The sequence below is a fragment of the Portunus trituberculatus genome, chromosome 21 (assembly GCF_017591435.1).
Source record: "Portunus trituberculatus isolate SZX2019 chromosome 21, ASM1759143v1, whole genome shotgun sequence".
Taxonomy (NCBI): Eukaryota; Metazoa; Arthropoda; class Malacostraca; order Decapoda; family Portunidae; genus Portunus; species Portunus trituberculatus.
Window position 1 is genome coordinate 2,619,719 of NC_059275.1, and position 20,120 is coordinate 2,639,838.

The 20,120-nt window shown below is 42.0% G+C and overlaps 2 protein-coding genes across 2 annotated transcripts; both read right to left on the reverse strand.

The window, feature by feature from the left end:
• Positions 1-55: 55 nt before the first annotated feature.
• LOC123507249 lies at positions 56-6,630 on the reverse strand. Its single transcript, XM_045260010.1, has 4 exons — positions 6,497-6,630; positions 3,921-4,037; positions 2,734-2,887; positions 56-2,101 (listed from the first exon to the last, which is right to left on the reverse strand). Exons 1-4 carry the CDS (start codon positions 6,497-6,499, stop codon positions 1,965-1,967), a joined length of 411 nt encoding a protein of 136 aa, XP_045115945.1. The 5' UTR covers positions 6,500-6,630; the 3' UTR covers positions 56-1,964.
• Positions 6,631-9,313: 2,683 nt separating this feature from the next.
• On the reverse strand, positions 9,314-12,317 carry LOC123507094 (polyadenylation factor subunit 2-like). The gene is made up of 2 exons (XM_045259655.1): positions 12,231-12,317; positions 9,314-10,071 (listed from the first exon to the last, which is right to left on the reverse strand). Exon 2 carries the CDS (start codon positions 9,835-9,837, stop codon positions 9,508-9,510), a length of 330 nt encoding a protein of 109 aa, XP_045115590.1. The 5' UTR covers positions 9,838-10,071; positions 12,231-12,317; the 3' UTR covers positions 9,314-9,507.
• Positions 12,318-20,120: the final 7,803 nt, after the last annotated feature.

Below are 20,120 nucleotides of genomic sequence, written 5' to 3' on the forward strand. Positions count from 1 at the left end.
TAGATTTTTTTTGTCTCTCCATTCTTCTGTGAGTCATCGGTAATAAATCACATTAAATGGCTGATCTTTTATTCAGCATATTAATCACATACCTTTAAGTATACCTTATAATGTCAACCTCCTTCCTTCATGTTCATGCATAATACACATTTCTCTCCTTCCCCTTTTTAATATATCTATAAATCATGCATTTCCTTGGACTAGCACTTCCTCAGTTTAAATATGTGGCAATATGTGAAGCAAGATATGGCAAGATATAAGGTATATTAGTCTTGTATATTGTGCTAAACTCCTCACACAGACCATTATAATACAGATATATCTCATTCCCTTCATACCACCATAAATCACATCCATGGTTTATTATTCAATCAGTTTAAAGGCAAAAATGACACAGTATGAGACAGCAGTCTCGTTTGTTATATATTATATCAGCTCCTCTCCCGAGGCTCAGTTATACATATATCATCCTTGTTTTCCTTCTTCTTCACTCCATGAATAACATCAATGGCTTATCTTTTTACTAATTTTAAAGGTAAAGCGAGGCAGGATGCTGTAAGATAAACAACAGGGAGTCTCGTATTTACTAGTGAAAATGTTGTGGTATCTGGTAACTATCAAAGTCAAGTCCGTGCGCTTTCCGAGTCTCACGATGTCGTAATATATATATATATTTTTTTCTTCTCCGTAACCTGGATTTGGTGGCTAAAAATGAAAGTATCAATAGATAGTGGGTAATTTTTCGTTCCATTCTGAGTATGATAACTCTGCACACACACACACACACACACACACACATCAGAAGACGATTGTGGTGAATTACACACACACACACACACACACACACACACATATAAAGTGACTAAAGTCTGTTAAGGGAAAGCTAAGGAATGGAATAATTTTCTTTTTTTATGCTGTAAAAAGGTCGAAGAAATGGAGAAAGATCAAAAGAATACGCAAAAAATATAGTTCAACAAAGAGAGTAAATGTTTAACGAGTAGCAGGAGTTATATTAGGTTTTAGCGAAGGTGAATTCTCTAGAGGAAAGAGAAATGATAAATGAAAAATAAAAAAAAAAAAAATAGATAGATAGAAGCCTTGGTATCTGATGGCTGTTATCTATTCCGTTCATATCAACACACATTTCCATCTAGTATTTCATCTTTTCACTTCATACTCGTCTTACCTCTTCCTTCATCCTTCCTGTGTTTCCCTCCACTATGATTCAATCACTCATACCTATATCAAACCAACAACCGTCTGCAGTAGCCTACCCTGTGCCCCTGACTATCCTGCCCTACTGCAATAAGTCAATTTGAAACATGCGCACCTATTAGAGAGAGAGAGAGAGAGAGAGAGAGAGAGAGAGAGAGAGAACAGGTCCAATACCTCCCAGCGTTAAAAAAATGAAACGTTTCCATGCATGCTAGTGAAGAAAATGGTAACAGTAGTATTAACCACATGGCTATTCTTTCTTAACTTCTTTGTCAATTTCTTGAAGTTTTATAACAATGTCATCACAAACTTAACGAGTCATTATGTGATGCAAGTTTTTTTTTTTTTTATTCAATAACAATGGTAAGAAATATTGAGATAAATTTTGCTGCCTTTTTTTTTTTTCGTTTAATTCAACTATTCTTTAAGTAGTTATTTGTAGTCATATCGTCAATTATTGCATACTGAGATACGTATGCATTTACCTTTAGAGGTCAACTTTGAACATAATGGCAGTGAATACTGGAGCCAAACGTCTACTTAGATGAGGAGAGAAAAGAAAGAAAGAGTGAAAAAACATAGAAAATGCAAGAAAAAAAAAAAAAAAAGGACAAAAAAAAAAAAAACAATGTGAAATGAAAAGAAAAGAAGGAAAACGAGAAAACAGAACAATTGAAGACAAAGACGAAGACAAAGACGAAGACGAAGACGAAGAGGACAGTCACACAGGCCCGGAGAGGGATACACTTCTACAGCAGTTGCGCATCTGGTTGGGGTCGGTTCAGGAGATGCAGGATGGGGCCGTAGCCAAGGTAGTTCCCGAGCAGCACCTTGGCGTAGTAAATGTAACCCTCGCTGCCCACCACCTTGCCCATGTTCTCCTCACCTGAAACACACCACATGGCAACACGTTTTTAACACCTTGAGTACCATGACGCGTTTCTATATTCATTCTGCTTATACTATTTGGTGATTTTACACAGCTACAGAAACTTACGTGGGGATTAAAATAGTGGAGACTGGCCATTAATCTTTTAGCCTCCATACACCCTTTCTGATGTCAATAAAGTAGTCTAATCGTACACAGACCTCAAGGTAAAAAATGTGTCCTAGTATTGAAAGGGTTAAATGTTTAAATGTTCCAGTACTAATGTATAATAGGATTCCTTTCTTCCTCACCACCATTCCTCGTTCCCCCATCCCTTCTCTTCCTTTCTCCCCTCACCGTCTCTCCTTATCCCTTTCTCCCTCTTTCTCTAGCATTTTCTAAGTTTCTATTTCCATCTTCTCTTCCTTTGGTTTCTCCCTTTCTACTTAACCCTTTCTTTCTCTTATTCTTCCTCCCCTCCTCTCGCTCTACCTTTCTCTCTTCCTTCCTTCCTTCCTCACTCTTCTCCCTACCTTCCCCATCTTCTCTTCCTCTTTCATTCTTTCTTTCTCCCTCTCTCAAACCTCCCTATCCTCCAGTACTCTACTCTCTCTCTTTCCCCCCCCCCTCTCTCTCTCTCTCTCTCTCACCGAAGAAGTAGAAGGCGGTGATCCTGAGGGTGGCGGCCACGAGGGTAAGGAGGAACACCTTGAGAGCGGGGGCCAGCATCGTCACGAACACCACAGATACTACTGAATAGAGGAACCCCAGCCAGGACACCTCCCCACTCCTCCCGAGGCTGTCCTGCTCAGAAAGAGAAACGGGGGTTAGTTAATGTCATGATTCGTCTTTGTTGGTTTTTTTTTCTTTCTTTCCTCTCTTATTTTTTTATTTTTTTTTTTTTATCGTTGTTTTGATACTAATGTGTTTGAATTGAGAGTCCGCTTGTCAGTCGCCACTTGTCACATTTCCTTGCCACTCCGTACTCCCTCACTACTCACCACTCTCTCTCTCTCTCTCTCTCTCTCTCTCTCTCTCTCTCATTTCCTCCAATGTCGCCATGAGTATCGCGGACATGGCCTCATAGTACGCAGGCACAATGTTGTTAGTGGTCGGTTCAGGCCTATGTGGCAAGTATCCCAGGCGCAGGACATGCCGTACTACTCCTGCAGATTGTGTAACAGTCCCAATGCCAACACCCTTGAACACTACTACCTTCATTGCCCCAGTGATTAACATACTCCCGCAAGGACTCAACCTAAATGATGTATGTAAATACCTTCTCACAGATGATCATCTCGACGTACTTCTTACCCGCCATCCTCACTTTGTGGCTACTAGAATACTGTATATATTGTGTTCCTTTGTGTGTTTCACTGTTTGATCTGCTGCAGTCTATGACGAGACAGCCAGACGGTACCCTACGGAACGAGCTCAGAGCTCATTATTTCCGATCTTCGGATAGGCCTGAGACTAGGCACACACCACACACCGGGACAACAAGGTCACAACTCCTCGATTTACATCCCGTACTTACTCACTGCTAGGTGAACAGGGGCTACACATGAAAGGAGACACACCCAAATATCTCCACCCGGCCGGGGAATCGAACCCCGGTCCTCTGGCTTGTGAAGCCAGCGCTCTAACCACTGAGCTACCGTGTGTGTGTGTGTGTGTATTCAGTGTGCCCTGCGAGACACGAGTTCTACGTACGTACATATCTTCGTACCTGTAATGTCACTAGGTCTGCCACCCACGGGCGTAATAAATTGAACAAAACAAGTCTCTCTCTCTCTCTCTCTCTCTCTCTCTCTCTCTCTCTCTCTCTCTCTCTCACCAGCAGATCTGTCCAAGAGTGGTTTCGAGAGAGGAGAGTGAGGGCAGCAGTGAGTAGAGGTGACTGGCCTCCTGCTGCCGCCGCCTCTGTCGCCGCCGCCTGATTTTCAATGCTGTTCTGGAGGAGACAAGAGGAAGAACAGATATTGACGAAGGAATAGAGGAAGTGAAGAAGTGAAGCAAAATGGGAGAGACGGGAAGTTAAGTAAGAAAAAGCAAGACAGAAGTTCAAGAAAGGAAAAATAGGGAAGTAAAATAAAGAGAAATAAAGTAAATAACAGAAATGACAAAAAAAAAAAGATGGAGAATGAAGGAAAAAATAGGAAAAAAGGATATCAAAAGGGAAAGGAAAAGTATAATGAAGTAAAAACAAGAAATAAAGGAAAATAAAAGAAGAGAAAAAATAGGTAAATAAAAAGAGAAAACGGAATGTAAACCAAAGATGAAGTGGGAATTAACAGACAGATGGAGCTAGAAATAAAAGAAAAAGAAAAGGAAATAAAGAATAAAAGGGGATGTGGAAATGAAAAGAAGGGAAGTAGCAGCAGGAAATAGAAGACACGTATATGTAGGAAAGGAAAAAAAAGAGTAAAGAAAAAATGGGAAACGAATAAACAAAAGACAGTAAACTAAAAAAAAAAAAAAGAAGAAAAAAAAAAACGCGAAAATGATATTACAGAGTTTCAAGGACGTTTTCCAATAATTCAACACGGAGGCTGCATCACCGCTCACATAAATCTTTGACCTTTTGGCACTGGCAGCTCGAGGGTCTTCTTTTTAAATATATAATAAAATTGTAGTCGTCGGCCGGTGCTCCTTCTACAAGAAAATAAAAGAAGAAACACTTAATCATAAACAGCACGACTAAATAACTCTGCTGCCTTTGAAAATAAATCCTTGTGAGAGAAATGTTTCAGAAAGTCGAACTGGTGTTACTGTTGTTGCTTATGGTGAGAACTACAGCGTGGAACCATCTCATACACCACCTCCACCATCACCACCGCTATCGCTAACAACACAAACATGAAATCAGCTGCTATCTTTAGAAGAGAAAACGTTGTACTTACTTTCTCTTCACGCACAAAAACTTGTCAGATAAAGGGAGTATGATTACAACGGGACACACACACACACACACACACACACACACACACACACACACACACACACAGTAGCCATTTCACTCCCACCAGCACCATATGCCAGCTTTCACCTTACTGGATTTAAAACTTAACCAAACAAATCTACCTTCTCGTCACTACCAACACTCCATCGAGCCATTGACACTTTCAATGCTTGTATAACCTTTTACAACATTTTCGGCACGTACATTTTTTTTTTCATCAAAGAATCTAAATCAAACTAAATAAAAAAAACGAATATAAATCAAAGAATCTAAATCAAGAACAAATATTAATCAAAATGCTTCGTTCGTCCAAGTAAGCAGAACGGATTCAAAACGTTTTACAGCGAAAGAAAGAAGAGAAAAAAAGAAAACGAAAAAAAAAAAAAAATAAAATAACTGCAAGGATCCGTGACAGACCGGCACTGCTATCTTGAAACGCCTTGTCCTTTCATAATAACCATTCCTAGAGGCTACAGAGATGACAATTCACAAAGCTCATGGGTATTTCTTCCACTAATGATGCATAATCCTTGTTAAAATGCCACCAGTGTCACAGAAAACACTTTGAAAACAGCATAAAAAAAAAAAAATCGTTCACTATACCCTATTAGAAGCATTCGAGATTAAACGCAGAAACAGGAAAAGATGACGTGAGGACTTTCTACAAAGGTCTATATTCTGAAAATGCCGTTCTCCATCTTCCACTTCTTTTTTCGGGGTTTTATTTGAAATGACACGGTTTTGAAGAGCGTTTTCGTGGCTTTAATGTCAAAATAACAAGATTTTTACTCTACAATCAAGGAAAACACTCTTGAGACACTGATTATGGTGAAGAGAATAAAGCGGTTCTGAACAAGGGCCAAATAGTCTGTATTCTGACACACTCCCTCTTCTTTAGAGGTTTGAATTGAAATGACGCGACTCAGAAGGGTGGTTTTTGTATTACTAATGTCATAGTAACAAGATTTTAACATTATTATCAATGGAAACACTCCTGAGAACCTGACTGATTGTGGAGAGAGAGCAAAGCGTTTCCGAACAAGGACCAAACATTCTTTATATTTTGAAACACTGCCACTCTGCGCCTCCCACTTCTTTTTAGATGTTGAGTTGAAATGACACGACTTTGAAGAGTGTTTTTTGTGGTTCCTGTATCAGAGTAACAAGATTATTACGTTATCATCAAGGGATACACTCTTGAGAACCTGAATGAATGTGGTGAGAAAATAAAGCGTTTCTAAACAAGGATCAAAGACAATCTACATTCTGAAACACCCTCACTTCTTTTAAGAGGCTTTAGTTCAAATGACACGGCTTTTAGTGGTGATTTTTGGGGATCTAGTGTCAGAGTAACGAGACTTCTACGTTATAATCAAGGGAAACATTCTAGAAAACCTGATTCTGGTGAGAAAAGCAAGCAAAGCGATTTTATACAACAAACCAGTCCTTACCATTTCCAAGGTCCTTTCTCCTCCCCCGGCCCGCGTGACTCTCCTTCCTTGAATGGGCCGTCTCCCGAGCTTCGGAGTCTCACTGGGTCGAGCCAAATGATCGAGTCCATCATTGCTTCAAGGACTGATAAGCTACTGTCTTATTCAACTGTTGTTGCTGTAGATTAATCTCGTTTAAGGGTACATTAAGCATGGATGAAAGGGGTAGTTGTATTGGTAGTTCATATGTCAAGGTCGGTAAGTAGTATAAAGAAATAATATCATTAGGAAGAGAAATAAAAATATGTTAGATATTCGCATTTGTTTTGGTGTTGAAAAAAAAAGGTTTTGTTTGTTATTACGTGTTGCCTTTTTCTTTGTTTATTTCTCTTCATTTTTCCTCTGTTTGTTTGCTTTCATTTCCTCCTTTTTCTTGCTTTCTTCTTATTCTTTACTTTCAGATATAATAGACACGAAAAGCCAACAAAGAACAAGAAAATGCACCTAAATAAATAAAGCTTATAAAGACACAGATTAACAGTCTCTCACACCTCCCCGCTACACACCAACCTTACACACAACTTACACGTCTCAAGGAGCTCAAAACAACGCTGTGTCATGGTAAATGGTTTATTCTCAAATGTATCAACACTTGGCTCTTATGCACTGACTTCCTACCCGCGTCTACTTCAGCACTGCCCTGTCCTGATCTTGCTGCTGCTGCTGCTGCTACTGTTGTTACTGTTACCGAATTGGAAAACAAGCAGGTGGTATCAAGTAAAAAATATGATGAAATAAATAAATGAATAAATAAATTAAATATGACCATTTATTCCTCTCTCATTTTTTTTTCTTTTAGGGTTTCTATTATGTACAATTACAGTAGTAGTAGTAGTAGTAGTAGTAGTAGTAGTAGTAGTAGTAGTAGTAGTAGTAGTAGTAGTAGTAGTAGTAGTAGCAGCAGCAGCAGCAGCAGCAGTAGCAGCAGCAGCAGCAATTTGAAGTGAAGACAATATAGTTTAGTTATCCATTTCAATTTTTATTTTCTTTGGAAGCTTTCAAGGTATACCTGAAGAGGAAAAGATGTCTCGCCCTATATCGAATGTACTGTAAATAGATACGTAGATGGATAGATTGATAATAATAGATAGAGATATCAGATAAATAGATAGATAGATAGATAAATAGATAGATAGATAAACATATAGATAAATTGATAGATACACAGACAGATAGACAGAAATAAACTAATAAAAAAGTAGCAAGAGAGTGTTTTTATATGCCCATGTTGTTCGCCCTAATACATGAAGCCATGAGAGAAACAGTTTGGTTCGGGAAAAAGACAGGCCAAGGTAGTATTAACCGCTCCAAGCACCGAACTTGTGCTTATAAGAGTGAAGACCAGTGAAGCCAACCAGAGCGTCAGCCGAGGATTCACACACATTCATACATTCACACCCTGCCAAAGAATATTCAAACCCCTTCACCGCAATAAGTAACGGTGCACAACACTGAGGACACTGTACAAAGTCTTTCAGAGCACCTGTGAGACGGAGAAAGGGGATGAAACGAGTAGATTATCCAATGAGTAGCCAGTGAGATGACCAGAGGCTGTGGAACAATAAGAAATGAGTGATATATGAATAAGAAAACACGTATTATGAAAAGAAAAGAAAAAAATGAGTAAATTACCGAATCTTTAAGCAATGTGGTGGCCAAAGGCTGTCCAACGGGTGGCTCATGATTAAATAAACACGTATCAAGGAAAAAATGGAGGAAAGATTGAATTATCGAATTTATAACCAATGTGACGTTCAAGGGCTGTAGAGCAATAATAAATGAGTAGTTTATGAATAAGAAAATACGTATTATGGAAAGAAAAGCATGGAAAAGAGCAAATTATCCAAACTCCAGCCAATGTGGTGAGCTGAGACAAATGTGGAGTGGTTTGCAATGAAGGAAACACGTGAATTGGAGAGAAAGAGTCTAGCTGAAGGTGTGTATGGGAATATTTGGGTTTTTTTTTTTCGCGTACATGAAAATAATGAATTAAATTTGGAATAGAAAGTACAAATGAGTCGCTGGTTTTGTAGTTTCGGTTATATTCTATCCAATTACTGTAAACTTTGTGGTTGTGATTTTCTATGAACTTAATTTATACTCACTACGTTGTATTTAGTCCTTATATTTGTTGTAGTGAATAAGAATCGATTTAGCAACAACAGGGACTAGGTAAGGCGGCCATTCTTACTTCATGGACTTGTCTGGCCACGTGACCGGTGGCTGCGCATGGTCCAAGGGATTCCAACGGACCTTGAAGCCGAGGCGACGCGTGATTTGAGTAGTGATTCACACGTGACGCCCCTCGTGAGCGTTGCCGCCACGGGGGCCCTGCGTCACTCACTGTAGCACCTTCCCTGTGTAGCTTTATTGTGGTTGTTGTTGGTGATGATGATGATGATAATGTTGTTGATGATGATAATGGTAATAATAATAATAATAATAATAATAATAATAATAATAATAATAATAATAATAATAATTTGGGACGTTCCCCGTTTGTGTGACGCTGACACCAGGACCCGTATTCAAAAACACTTTCCTCCCTCATTTTTTTTTTTACTACAGAGATGATCAAAGGTGTTTGTCCTGATAATAATGTAAAATGAAATCTTGTTATCCTGCCACTGGAGCCATGAAAACATCCTCAAACCCATGGTACAGTACTTCAGACAGTCTTTCGATAGTAATCAGGGTGCGGGTGGAAGTGTTTCAGAATACCGGCCGATGTGTCAGTGCCGCGCCTCCCCTCGCACCCGTGACATGCAAAGTACAGTACAGTTTCCAATGGTTTATTGTGAGACGTGGCGTTCAGCAGGGAGCGCGGCCCCACTGGCACACCTGACACTGACAGCATTGCGGCGCCCACCTCAGGCACCGGTGGGGCGAGGAAGCATCGGCGAGACTGTGAGGAGGGGAACACGAAGATCATCCACCCAGAGGACTGTGGCGCTTGTGCCTTTGGCGGGGCCTCAGGGGGAAATGGGGGAGGCCACGGTGTGAGACAGCTGTTGCGAGGGGAGAAAGTGCGATGCAGCTTGACAGGGGCGCGTCAGGCCGGATGGGGATACGCCCTCACTGCGAGTGGAGGGCGGGAGATCAGAGAGGAGGCGAGGCTGTGGAGAACCCGCTGCCCCGTCTCCGAGGAAGGACGCCCCGCCGGTGTCCGATGGAGGCGATTCGAGATCCTGCAAGCGGCGGGACGTGAGAGGGGGATCACCGAGTCCCTCATCCAGGCCAGGCGGCTCAGGGGCGGGGACTGGGAGGGGCGGGGGCGGAGCTTCTCCTAAGGGGCGGGGCATGACGGGCGTGAAGGCGGAGACGGAACCGGGGCCCAGAGCGGCAGTAAACTGGTAGAGTGCCAGGGCGGAGGGTGGCACCGGCCCGCCTGTACACGGCGACGAGGACGATGTTGACGACGAGGGAGAGGGTGAGGAGGAGGAGGAGGAGGTGGAGGCTGGGGGAAGGAGACCCTTCGCCCTGGCCTCGCGGTCTCGCCTTTCACGCGCCCTCCGATTCTGGAACCAAATCTTTACCTGAGGAAGAGAAAGGCAAACATGTTACTACTACTATCACCACCACCACCACCACCACCGCCACCACCGTTACTACTATTGCTACTACTACTCTCTCTCTCTCTCTCTCTCTCTCTTTCTTATAAAATCACCAAGACCTATAGCCTCACGCCGTGGTACAGTGGAAGGATGCGTGCTTTGGGATCCGAGTGGTCTCCAAGCGCATGGGTTCGAATCCTGTCCACGGTCCGAGTGTAGGTTGGGCTTCCTCACTCGGGGCAACGATTTTCTAGCGGGTGGGCTTTGAGATAGGGGGTACCCAAAAATTATCCCCTTTGGCCCATAAATTCCCGTGAAAAGCCCACATGGTGTAAATAAAAAAAAAAAAAAATCTCAAAAAAAGATTGTTTCGGCTCACCACCACCATCACCACCAACATAATTTGAGGAAGGGAGTATTTCACTACACTGTCCTTTTGATACATCATATCAATAAATATTCAATTGAATTCAACAATAGAATCTTAATTCTTTTAATTAACACACACACACACACACACACACACACACACACACACACACACACACACACACACACATACATACACATACACATACACACACACACGAGTGTGTTGTGGTCTCAGTCCTACCCGAAGATCGGTCTATGAGCTCTGAGCTCGCTCCGTAATGGGAAGACTGGCTGGGTGACCAGCAGACGACCGAGGTGAATCACACACACACGCTAAATAATGGTGTATAAACAAGATTCTTATGGTAAGGATAGGACTGAAGTAGAGTGTATAGGTTACTTGGAGAAAATGTTTAAATGACAGAGAACAAAACAAGGGCGATGTAAACTTAACATTAGTAATCTGAATGGGACAAGACAGGTGAAGCTTAATAAAGATAGATTTAGAAGAGCGATATTGAGGCTTCAAGCAGAGTGATAAATAGACGAAAGAGACCCGTAATTGGGTTGTTTGTGACGAGTTTTGAATAACTAGGCACATATGAAGCCATTGGATCTGATGTACTGAAGAGACTATTCAACAAGAAGCTTCATGGGCTAAGTTAATTTGTGCATAAGGTAGAAATGAACAGGTATGTTTTTTTTATTTTTATATATTTATACCATGTGGGCTTTTCACGGCAATTTTTGGGCTAAAGGGGATACTTTTTGTGGTACCTCCTATCTGAAAGCCCACCCGCTAGGAAACCGTTGCCCCGAGTGAGGAAGCCCAACCTACACTCGGACCGTGGACAGGATTCGAACCCGCGCGCTTGGAGACCCCTGGGACCCCAAAGCACGCATGGTTCCACCGAGAAACTGCCACGTGTAGACCTAAACGTTTCCGATACAGTACCAATCAACATACTACTACTACTACTACTACTACTACTACTACTTGGATAACGATAGGTGGAAACAGATAGGCGTGTTTTATACAAGACTGACACATATACACAGACCTATACCTGTACTGAATCACTGCATCTTCCTTACCTAACTTAACCTTACCTTAACCTAACCTAACCAAATCTAACTTAACCTATTCGTATTCTAACCAAAGCTAAACATATTATCCCAATCTTAACCTAATCTAACCTTACCTAACTTATCTCATCCATAACCTAACCTAACCTATAACTTTAACCAACCTAAGCTTAACCTAACTTAACTTCACCCCAACTTAACCCAACCCAACCCAACCTAACCTAACCTAACTTAACTTAACACAGCCTTAACCTAACCTAATCATACTTAACTCAATCTTAACCTAACCTAACTTAACTTCACCTCAACTTAACCCAACCTAACCTAACCTAACTTAACACAACCTTAACCTAACCTAACCTAACCATACTTGACTCAATCTTAACCTAACCTAACCTAACCCAACCTTAATCTAACCTAACCTAACCTAACCCAATCTTAACCCAACCTAACTAAACCCAACCCAACCCAACCCAATCAAACCAAACCAAACCCAACCAAACCAAATCAAACCTAAATTATACACATGTTTGAAAGTTAAGCCTATTTTTCTTTTGTTTTTTGTTTTTCCTTTACGTTTCTTTGTGGCTTTCCTTTAACCACACTCCCCCCGTTTACCTCTATAAGTTTACCTGGATAAAGGACAAAGGGTTCACCACAGGTACTTAATTATCGATGCTTACCTGTGGGACGCCTCTCTTTCCCAGGTGCGCTCCATGCAATAACAACGTGTGTGTGTGTTCGTGTGTGTGTGTGTGTGTGTGTGTGTGTGTGTGTGTGTGTTTCACCACGGTCGCCTGCTGGTCACCCAGCCAGTCCTCCCCATTACGGAGCGAGCTCAGAGCTCATAGACCAATCTTCGGATAGGACTGAGACCACAACACACTCTACACACCGGGAAAGCGAGGCCACAACCCTTCGAGTTACATCCCGTACCTATTTACTGCTAGGTGAACAGGGGCCACACATTAAGAGGCTTGCCCATTTGCCTCGCCGCGCCCGGACTCGAACCCGGCCCTCTCGATTGTGAGAGTCGAGCGTGCTAATCACTACACTACGCGGTGTGTGTGTGTGTGTGTGTGTGTGTGTAATTCAATGTTTGATCTGCTGCAGTCTCTGACGAGACAGCCAGACGTTACCCTACGGAACGAGCTCAGAGCTCATTATTTCCGATCTTCGGATAGGCCTGAGACCAGGCACACACCACACACCGGACAACAAGGTCACAACTCCTCGATTTACATCCCGTACCTACTCACTGCTAGGTGAACAGGGGCTACACGTGAAAGGAGAATCACCCAAATATCTCCACCCGGCCGGGAAATCGAACTCCGGTCCTCTGGCTTGTGAAGCCAGCGCTCTAACCACTGAGCTACCGGGCGTGTGTGTGTGTGTGTGTGTGTGTGTGTGTGTGTGTGTGTGTGTGTGTGTGTGTGTGTGTGTGTGTGTGTGTGTGTGTGTGTGTGTGTTTTAGGAAAGAGTATATTATATCTCTCTCTCTCTCTCTCTCTCTCTCTCTCTCTCTGTTATTTTCTCTTTTGTTTCTTTAGTTATATAATTTCAGGGTGTGATGTTGTTGTTGTTGTTGTTGTTGTTGTTCTTGTTGTTGAGTGAGAAACATTTGCATCATCAAATAAGAGAGAGAGAGAGAGAGAGAGAGAGAGAGAGAGAGAGAGAGAGAGAGAGAGAGAGAGAGATCCTTTTTCATCTCTTTGGATACCTTCATTAATTCCACTTATCGCCCTCCTCCTCCTCCTCCTCCTCCTCCTCCTCCTCCTCCTCCTCCTCTTCCTCTTCTTCTTCCTCCTCCTCCTCCAGTATGTCCTGCTTCCCTCCACTCACTCAATCTTCCCTTTCATCACCTTATAATATCGTCCCCTCTCATTCAGTCTTTTATCTCCCCGTCTTCCTCTCACTCTCTCTCTCCCTCTCTCTCCCTGTCTCTCTCTCTCCCACTTCAGAGGATAGCCGAGGTATTCGCTACTAATTTGCTCAACAACAAAGGCATCTTCTAAGTAGCCTCTTCTTGTAACACACACACACACACACACACACACACACACACACACACACACATTCCTCGACACAAAACGGAGAGGGACAAACACAGCCTACTTCAGAGACTCCGGCGCGCGTCTTACCGCCTTACCGTCTCTCTCTCTCTCTCTCTCTCTCTCTCTCTCTCTCTTGCTAACGATAAGAAAGGAGAACCAGGAAAGGGAAGAAGAATATGGATGGACTGTGGAGGAGGAGGAGGAGGAGGAGGAGAAATATTATAACAAAGAAAGAAGTATGAAAAAAAAAACGTAAAGATTATACATAAAAGAAATGCTTTCTCAATGAGAGAGAGAGAGAGAGAGAGAGAGAGAGAGAGAGAGAGAGAGAGAGAGAGAGAGAGAGAGAGAGATGGACTGGAGGGTGAAACTAAAGTAGAAAAATCAATAAAACACACAAAAAACATTTAAAAGAGGAAAGATTAAGAATAATAAACCAAGAACATAAATAACAACAACAACAGTAACAACATCACCAACAACAACAACAACAACAACAAGAGCATCACCAACAACAACAGCAACAATAGCAATAACAACAACAACAACAACAACAACAACAACTTCCTCCCATTAGCCAAAGCCCCAAAGCCATACCAAGAAGGATTATCATAGAGAAAAAAAAATGAAATAAAGTTAATGAGAAGCAGGAAAAGAAAAAAAAATGATTACTCTCATGATCTACTCTCTCTCTCTCTCTCTCTCTCTCTCTCTCTCTCTCTCTCTCTCTCTCTCTTCCTCTCCCCCTTAAAAGTTTCAAGTACTACGGAGCTTCACAATAGACAGGTAATGGTCACCTTAAATGGACTGACTCTCTCTCTCTCTCTCTCTCTCTCTCTCTCTCTCTCTCTCTCTCTCTCTCTCAAGTGGTGATTCAGTCTATCTTTATTTTTTTTTCAGTGGTGAAGTTCGTTTGGAGAATTTTGGGCGTGAATCAAGGAATATTTTCAAGGTATATTTGAGTTTTTTTTCCTTTTTTTTTTTTTTTTTAGATTAATGTAAGGTGTACTTAAAGTGTTTTGCAGGTATTTTGAGGTGTTTTCTTAAGTTATTTTTCCTTTTCCCTTTTTTCTCTTTTTGTCTCTTTATTTAGATAGAGACAGAAAAGAAACAGGAAGAGAGAGATAGATAGATAGATAGATAGATAGATAGATAGAGAGAGAGAGAGAGAGTGTCAACCAAAGACAGATAGTAATGTTTTTTGCTTTATTTTTCTTTCTTTTCCTGTTTTTCGTCTTTTATTCAGGTAGAGACAAAAACAAAGACAGACAGGCAGACAAACAGACGGACAGACTGAGACACACGAAGAGAAAACTGGAGCAAATACAAAAAATAGATGACTTATACCACTTCAAATCGCAGGAAATGGAGAGAGACAGATGAGATAGAGAAAGGGAAGAAGAAGAAGAAAAACAAGAAAGAAAAAAGAAAAAGAAAAAGAAAAACAAGAACTAGAACAAGAACAAGAAGAACAAGAACAAGAACAAGAACGAGAACAGAATGAGAAGGAGAAGGAGAAGGAGAAAGAAGGAGAAGGAGGAGAAGAAGAAGAAGAAGAAGAAGAAGAAGAAGAAGAAGAAGAAGAAGAAGAAGAAGAAGAAGAAGAAGAAGAAGAAGAAGAAGAAGAAGAAGAAGAAGAAGAAGAAGAAGAAGAAGAAGAAGAAGAAGAAGAAGAAAAAGAAGAAAAGAAAAGAAAAAGAAAAAAGAAAAAAGAAGAAGAAGAAGAAGAAGAAGAAGAAGAAGAAGAAGAAGAAGAAGAAGAGAGAGAGAGAGAGAGAGAGAGAGAGAGAGAGAGAGAGAGAGAGAGAGAGAGAGAGAGAGACAGACAGACAGACAGACGTGGGTAACATGGCACGGAGGGAGGGAGGGAGGGGGCTGACGGACACTAGGAGGGGGAGGGATAAGGTGGGGTAAGTTTACATGGGATTAGTGGGAGGAGATTACTTGAGGGATTATTAGCATTAGTGAGGGAGCCACCCATCTGAGAGGCTGCGGCACTTCACTCTCTCTCTCTCTCTCTTACAGTTTCTCTTTCGTGTGTTACTTAAAAGATAATGGGATCGTGTTTTTCAAGGATTTCAGCGTTGTAGTGGATTTTTCAAGCGTGTTCAAAAGATAATAGAATCGTGTTTTTAAGGATTTCAGCGTTGCAGTGGATTTTTCAAGCGTGTTTTCTCTCTGTGATAGTTTAACGAATATTTTTCATTGCCGTAATGGGGTCGTGTTTTTTTTTTAAGGATTTCAGCGTTGTAGTGGATTTTTCAAGCGTGTTCAAAAGGTAATGGAATCGTGTTTTTTTTTTTTAAGGATTTCAGCGTTGTAGTGGATTTTTCAAGCGTATCTTCTCTTTGTGATAGTTTAACGAATATTTTTTCATTGCCACGTAAAGAGAAATATGTCATCTCTTTTTTAAACATTCCAGGATAACATCTTTATTTCTATCAGGCGTCTAGTGGATGTTGCTGGAATGTTCAATGTTTTCAATTTTTTTTTATATAAATATTGGAGGTAGTATGATACAGATTCAGCGTCAGTAGTGGGAACAGACACTCATTAGAACACTACGCTTTCTTTCTCTTTTGTTGGTTACGTAAAGATAATCTACGTATGGTCACATTTTTAAGTATCTTATCGTTTCATGTGTGTCAGAATATGGTGGATGGTACTGGAGTTTTCAAGGGTGTTTAAAATTATCATGATAGTTTGATAATTATTCTGCATCACTAATATGAAGAAACAGACATTAGAACACGGATTATGATTTGTAGTCTTTGAAATAGTAGTGATAAGAGAACAAATCGATTAAATATGGAGGCTTTTAGTAATATTACGGAGGTGAAATTGCATTCCTTTTTTCTGATTCTTATACGAGGTTGTTACATTTGATCTGTCTCCTTCACTCATTCACGTGGAAGAGATCCTTGACTTATCTTTCACTCATCTACGAGTACATATGGCAGGCGCTGCCACGCGTAGGCCTAATTGCTTTCTGCAACTTCCCTTGTGTTTTTCAGTTTTTATGTGAAAAGATTCTTGTTTCTATCATTCATTCATGTTTAAAGAGAGCCTTGCTTTTTCTTTCTTTTCTTTCTTGTCCATGCAGAGAGGTGTCGTCACGACGCACCCCGCAGCCATCATCGCGCCACACTCCACGAATGTTTTCCCTGATTCCTCAGAACGTCATTCGCAGTAAACGAGATGAATCTTTTCAACAAACTGAGTAAAGGAAACTGCTATCTTTTCAAAAGAGATCATTCAAGTCAAGAACTTTTTCCGATATAAGCGACAGGAGTCAAGGATTTCTTAAGCACAAATGAGGCAGACCTGTCAAGTGTACAAGTAACTCTCACGTAAGACTCCGAAAAAAATAAATAAATAAATAAAATAAATAAAAGGAGATAAAATAACAAGAAAATGCCACTTAATATTTTTCTCTCCCTCAATATGAAGTTCAAGTTGAGGGGACGCTGTGTTGACGCCGAGGACGAGACCCAGAGCGAATCACAGCCGGTGCTTGACACGTGTGGATGAAAGGCCTTCCAGGGGGCGCCCCAGGCACGGCAGGGGAGTTCGGGGTGGTAAATGGCTGCGCGAGGTGAGAACTTTGAAGATGGCGGTGAAATCGAAATCATGTATACGCTTATTATTATTATTATTTATTTGTTTATTTATCTTTATTTCATTTATTTATTTATTTATTTATTTGTTTACTTGTATTTATTTTTTGCTTCGTTTTTCATAGCCGCAGTTCATGAAAATTTCTATTGCAACTCGTAGATAACTAACTCCACATCCCACCCCTCACCCCCCCCCCGCCCGGTAAACCAGCGGTAGTCAACCAGGGTGCGTGGTGCAGTGTTCTGAGAAATACGCACTGAGGTGCAGAGACGGTACATGACTTGGCCAGTGTGTACAGTAGGGGAAAAATAGGAAGAAAATCGTAAGTGTGAGGTAAGGAATGAATTTAAATTAATATTAAATGTATTTTTTGAATGTGCTTTTCTATTTGATATCTACCAGTTAAAATTCCTTGGGTTGACATGTCGCTCTAGCTAAAAAGAGAGTTAGGAAAGCTGCTTCATCAAGTACAGTACACTTTGGAGCCGCCTGCACATTTAAAAGCAGAAATGCAAAATGTATAAGTATATTACTATTTTGCTTCATTATGCATTTAACACATATTCACCAATTATCTATGACCAAGTAGCTTCTCTCTGTGTTTGAAATAGAGACTCAATACTTTAATTTATATATTTTTAGCCTAAAAACTAGAAAAAAGTCGTGAAAAACTAATGTACTTTCTGTAATCAATCTTCCTGCGCGAGGCAACATGAAAACCTCAGAGGCCACCGGCAGACTGCATCAACTTAGAAAAGATGAACACTGACCTAAACCACACACACCCCTGTTCCACCATCACCAATGCCCCTCCGTCAGCAACGCCTCCCGCCCTCTACCCCGCACGCAGCCCCCTCTTCCCAGCTGTCATCGGGGGCATCACGCATCACTGGGGCAGATCTTAATCTTGTAAAAAGGCGACTCAAGCCCATTACTGTCGCGTTAGAAGGATCCAACCCTCTTCACCCGCCTTGGAGTCACGGGGGCATCTGATTGGTTCCCCGTCCCGCCCTCCTGATTGGTCCGCTGCCCTGCCAAGTGGTGTGTTGTCATCAGCGGGGGATACATAAACTATTTACTCAATATGAAGGCTGAGGGACCGCTGGTTTACAATGTCGCCTTTATGTACTGGTTTTCTAAGGTTTGTTTTCCCTCGTGCGTTAAATGTAAGGGGAACGGGATGGGAAAATGATGTGAAAGCTTCTATTATGACCGTTATTGTTACGTATAATAGAGAACTTTTTCACTATCCCTCAATGTCCGGCCACTGAGAAGGCTCGGCTCAAGGTATGCAAGCGAAAAATGACCTTATGAATTTAAACCGACGGGGGAGTATCGCTTTTCAGTGGATCTTGTCGGGGTATAGATACGTGGCATTCAATTTTGAGTCTTAGGGAGCGGTGGCCTTGATGCGTGAATGGCGTGCGGGGAGGACAGGTGATGGGACGAGGGTTGGAGAAGGGGTGAGGGGGAGAAGGACGGGTAGGGGGAGAACGGAGAGAAATGAGATGAGCTGGTATAGATGAGATGAGCGGCGTGAGATTGTGTGTATGGAGCCCTCTACCCCTCCCCCTCCCCTCCTTCATCCCCTACCCCCTTCCCTCCTCTCCCTTCCTGACCATCCTCTTATTCTCTCTTCTGCCCCCTTCTTTTTTTCTCCCCCTTCTCCTTCCCTCATCTTCTCTCCGATGCCCCCTCCTGTCCTCTCTCTCTCTCTCTCTCTCTCTCTCTCTCTCTCTCTCTCTTCTTTCCTTTATTATTTTCCTCCCTACACTATTTTCCTTCTCTTTTTCCTTTATTCGTTACCCCTCAATTTTATTTCCTCTTCTTGTTCTCTTCTCTTCCTTTATCTCTTTTTCATCCTCCTTCTATCTCCTTCTCCCTCCCTTTCCCCTCCCAGCCTCTCCAAATATTCCCTTCTCTCTTTCTTTCTCTCTTTTTCATTCTCCCCTCTTTTTTTTTTTACCTTCCTTGCCCTTTCCTCTTCTCATCCCCTCTTTTTTACCTTCCCTCGCTCTCTCATATCTCTCTTCTCCCTTCACGTTCCTCTCCTTCTCTCCCCTTCCCTCTCTTCTTCCCTGTTCCGTCATTACTTCCCAGCCTCTCCATATCGTCCCTTCTCTCTCCTTTCTCCCCCTCCTTCGTATCAGTAGCCTTGACAAAGGTACCCCCCGCTCTGCTCCCTTCCCTCCAGCCCGCGTCACGAGTGGGTCAGCTTTGTCCAGCCAAACAGACAGGAATGCACAGTCGCCCGACGATGCTGCGCTATCTGATGATCGGTTGAGGTGGCGCTGCGCAGTGTCTGGATGAATGGCGCGGGGTGTATTGTTGTGTTTATAGATTATATTAGCGTTATGATGGTTTGTTTTTCGTTTTTTTTTTTTATGTTTTTTAGAAGTTTGTGGTGGTTTGTGATGTTTTCTTTTTTTGTTTTTGTCTGTCTGTCTGTCTGTCTGTTTGTTTGTTTGTTTGTCAGGTTGTGTCTGTCTGTCTCTCTCTCTCTCTCTCTCTCTCTCTCTCTCTCTCTCTCGTTGTTGTGTGTGTGTGTGTGTGTGTGTGTGTGTGTGTGTGTGTGTGTGTGTGTGCACACACACACACACACACACACACACACACACACACACACATTTAGGAACAGAAAAAAAGGACGAGGAGTCCAAACACGTCCATTAAACACAGATAAGAAGAGGAGGAGGAGGAGGAGGAGGAGGAGGAGGAAGGGACAGGAAAGGAGGAAGGAAGCGACGGAGCACAATCGAGAGAGAGAGAGAGAGAGAGAGAGAGAGAGAGAGAGAGAGAGAGAGAGAGAGAGAGAGAACCATCAACCAGAAGGACCTCCAGCTGGCCACGAGATTCCTACACCCGCCACCAGAGGGCTGTGTTTTGATACATAAACAAGAG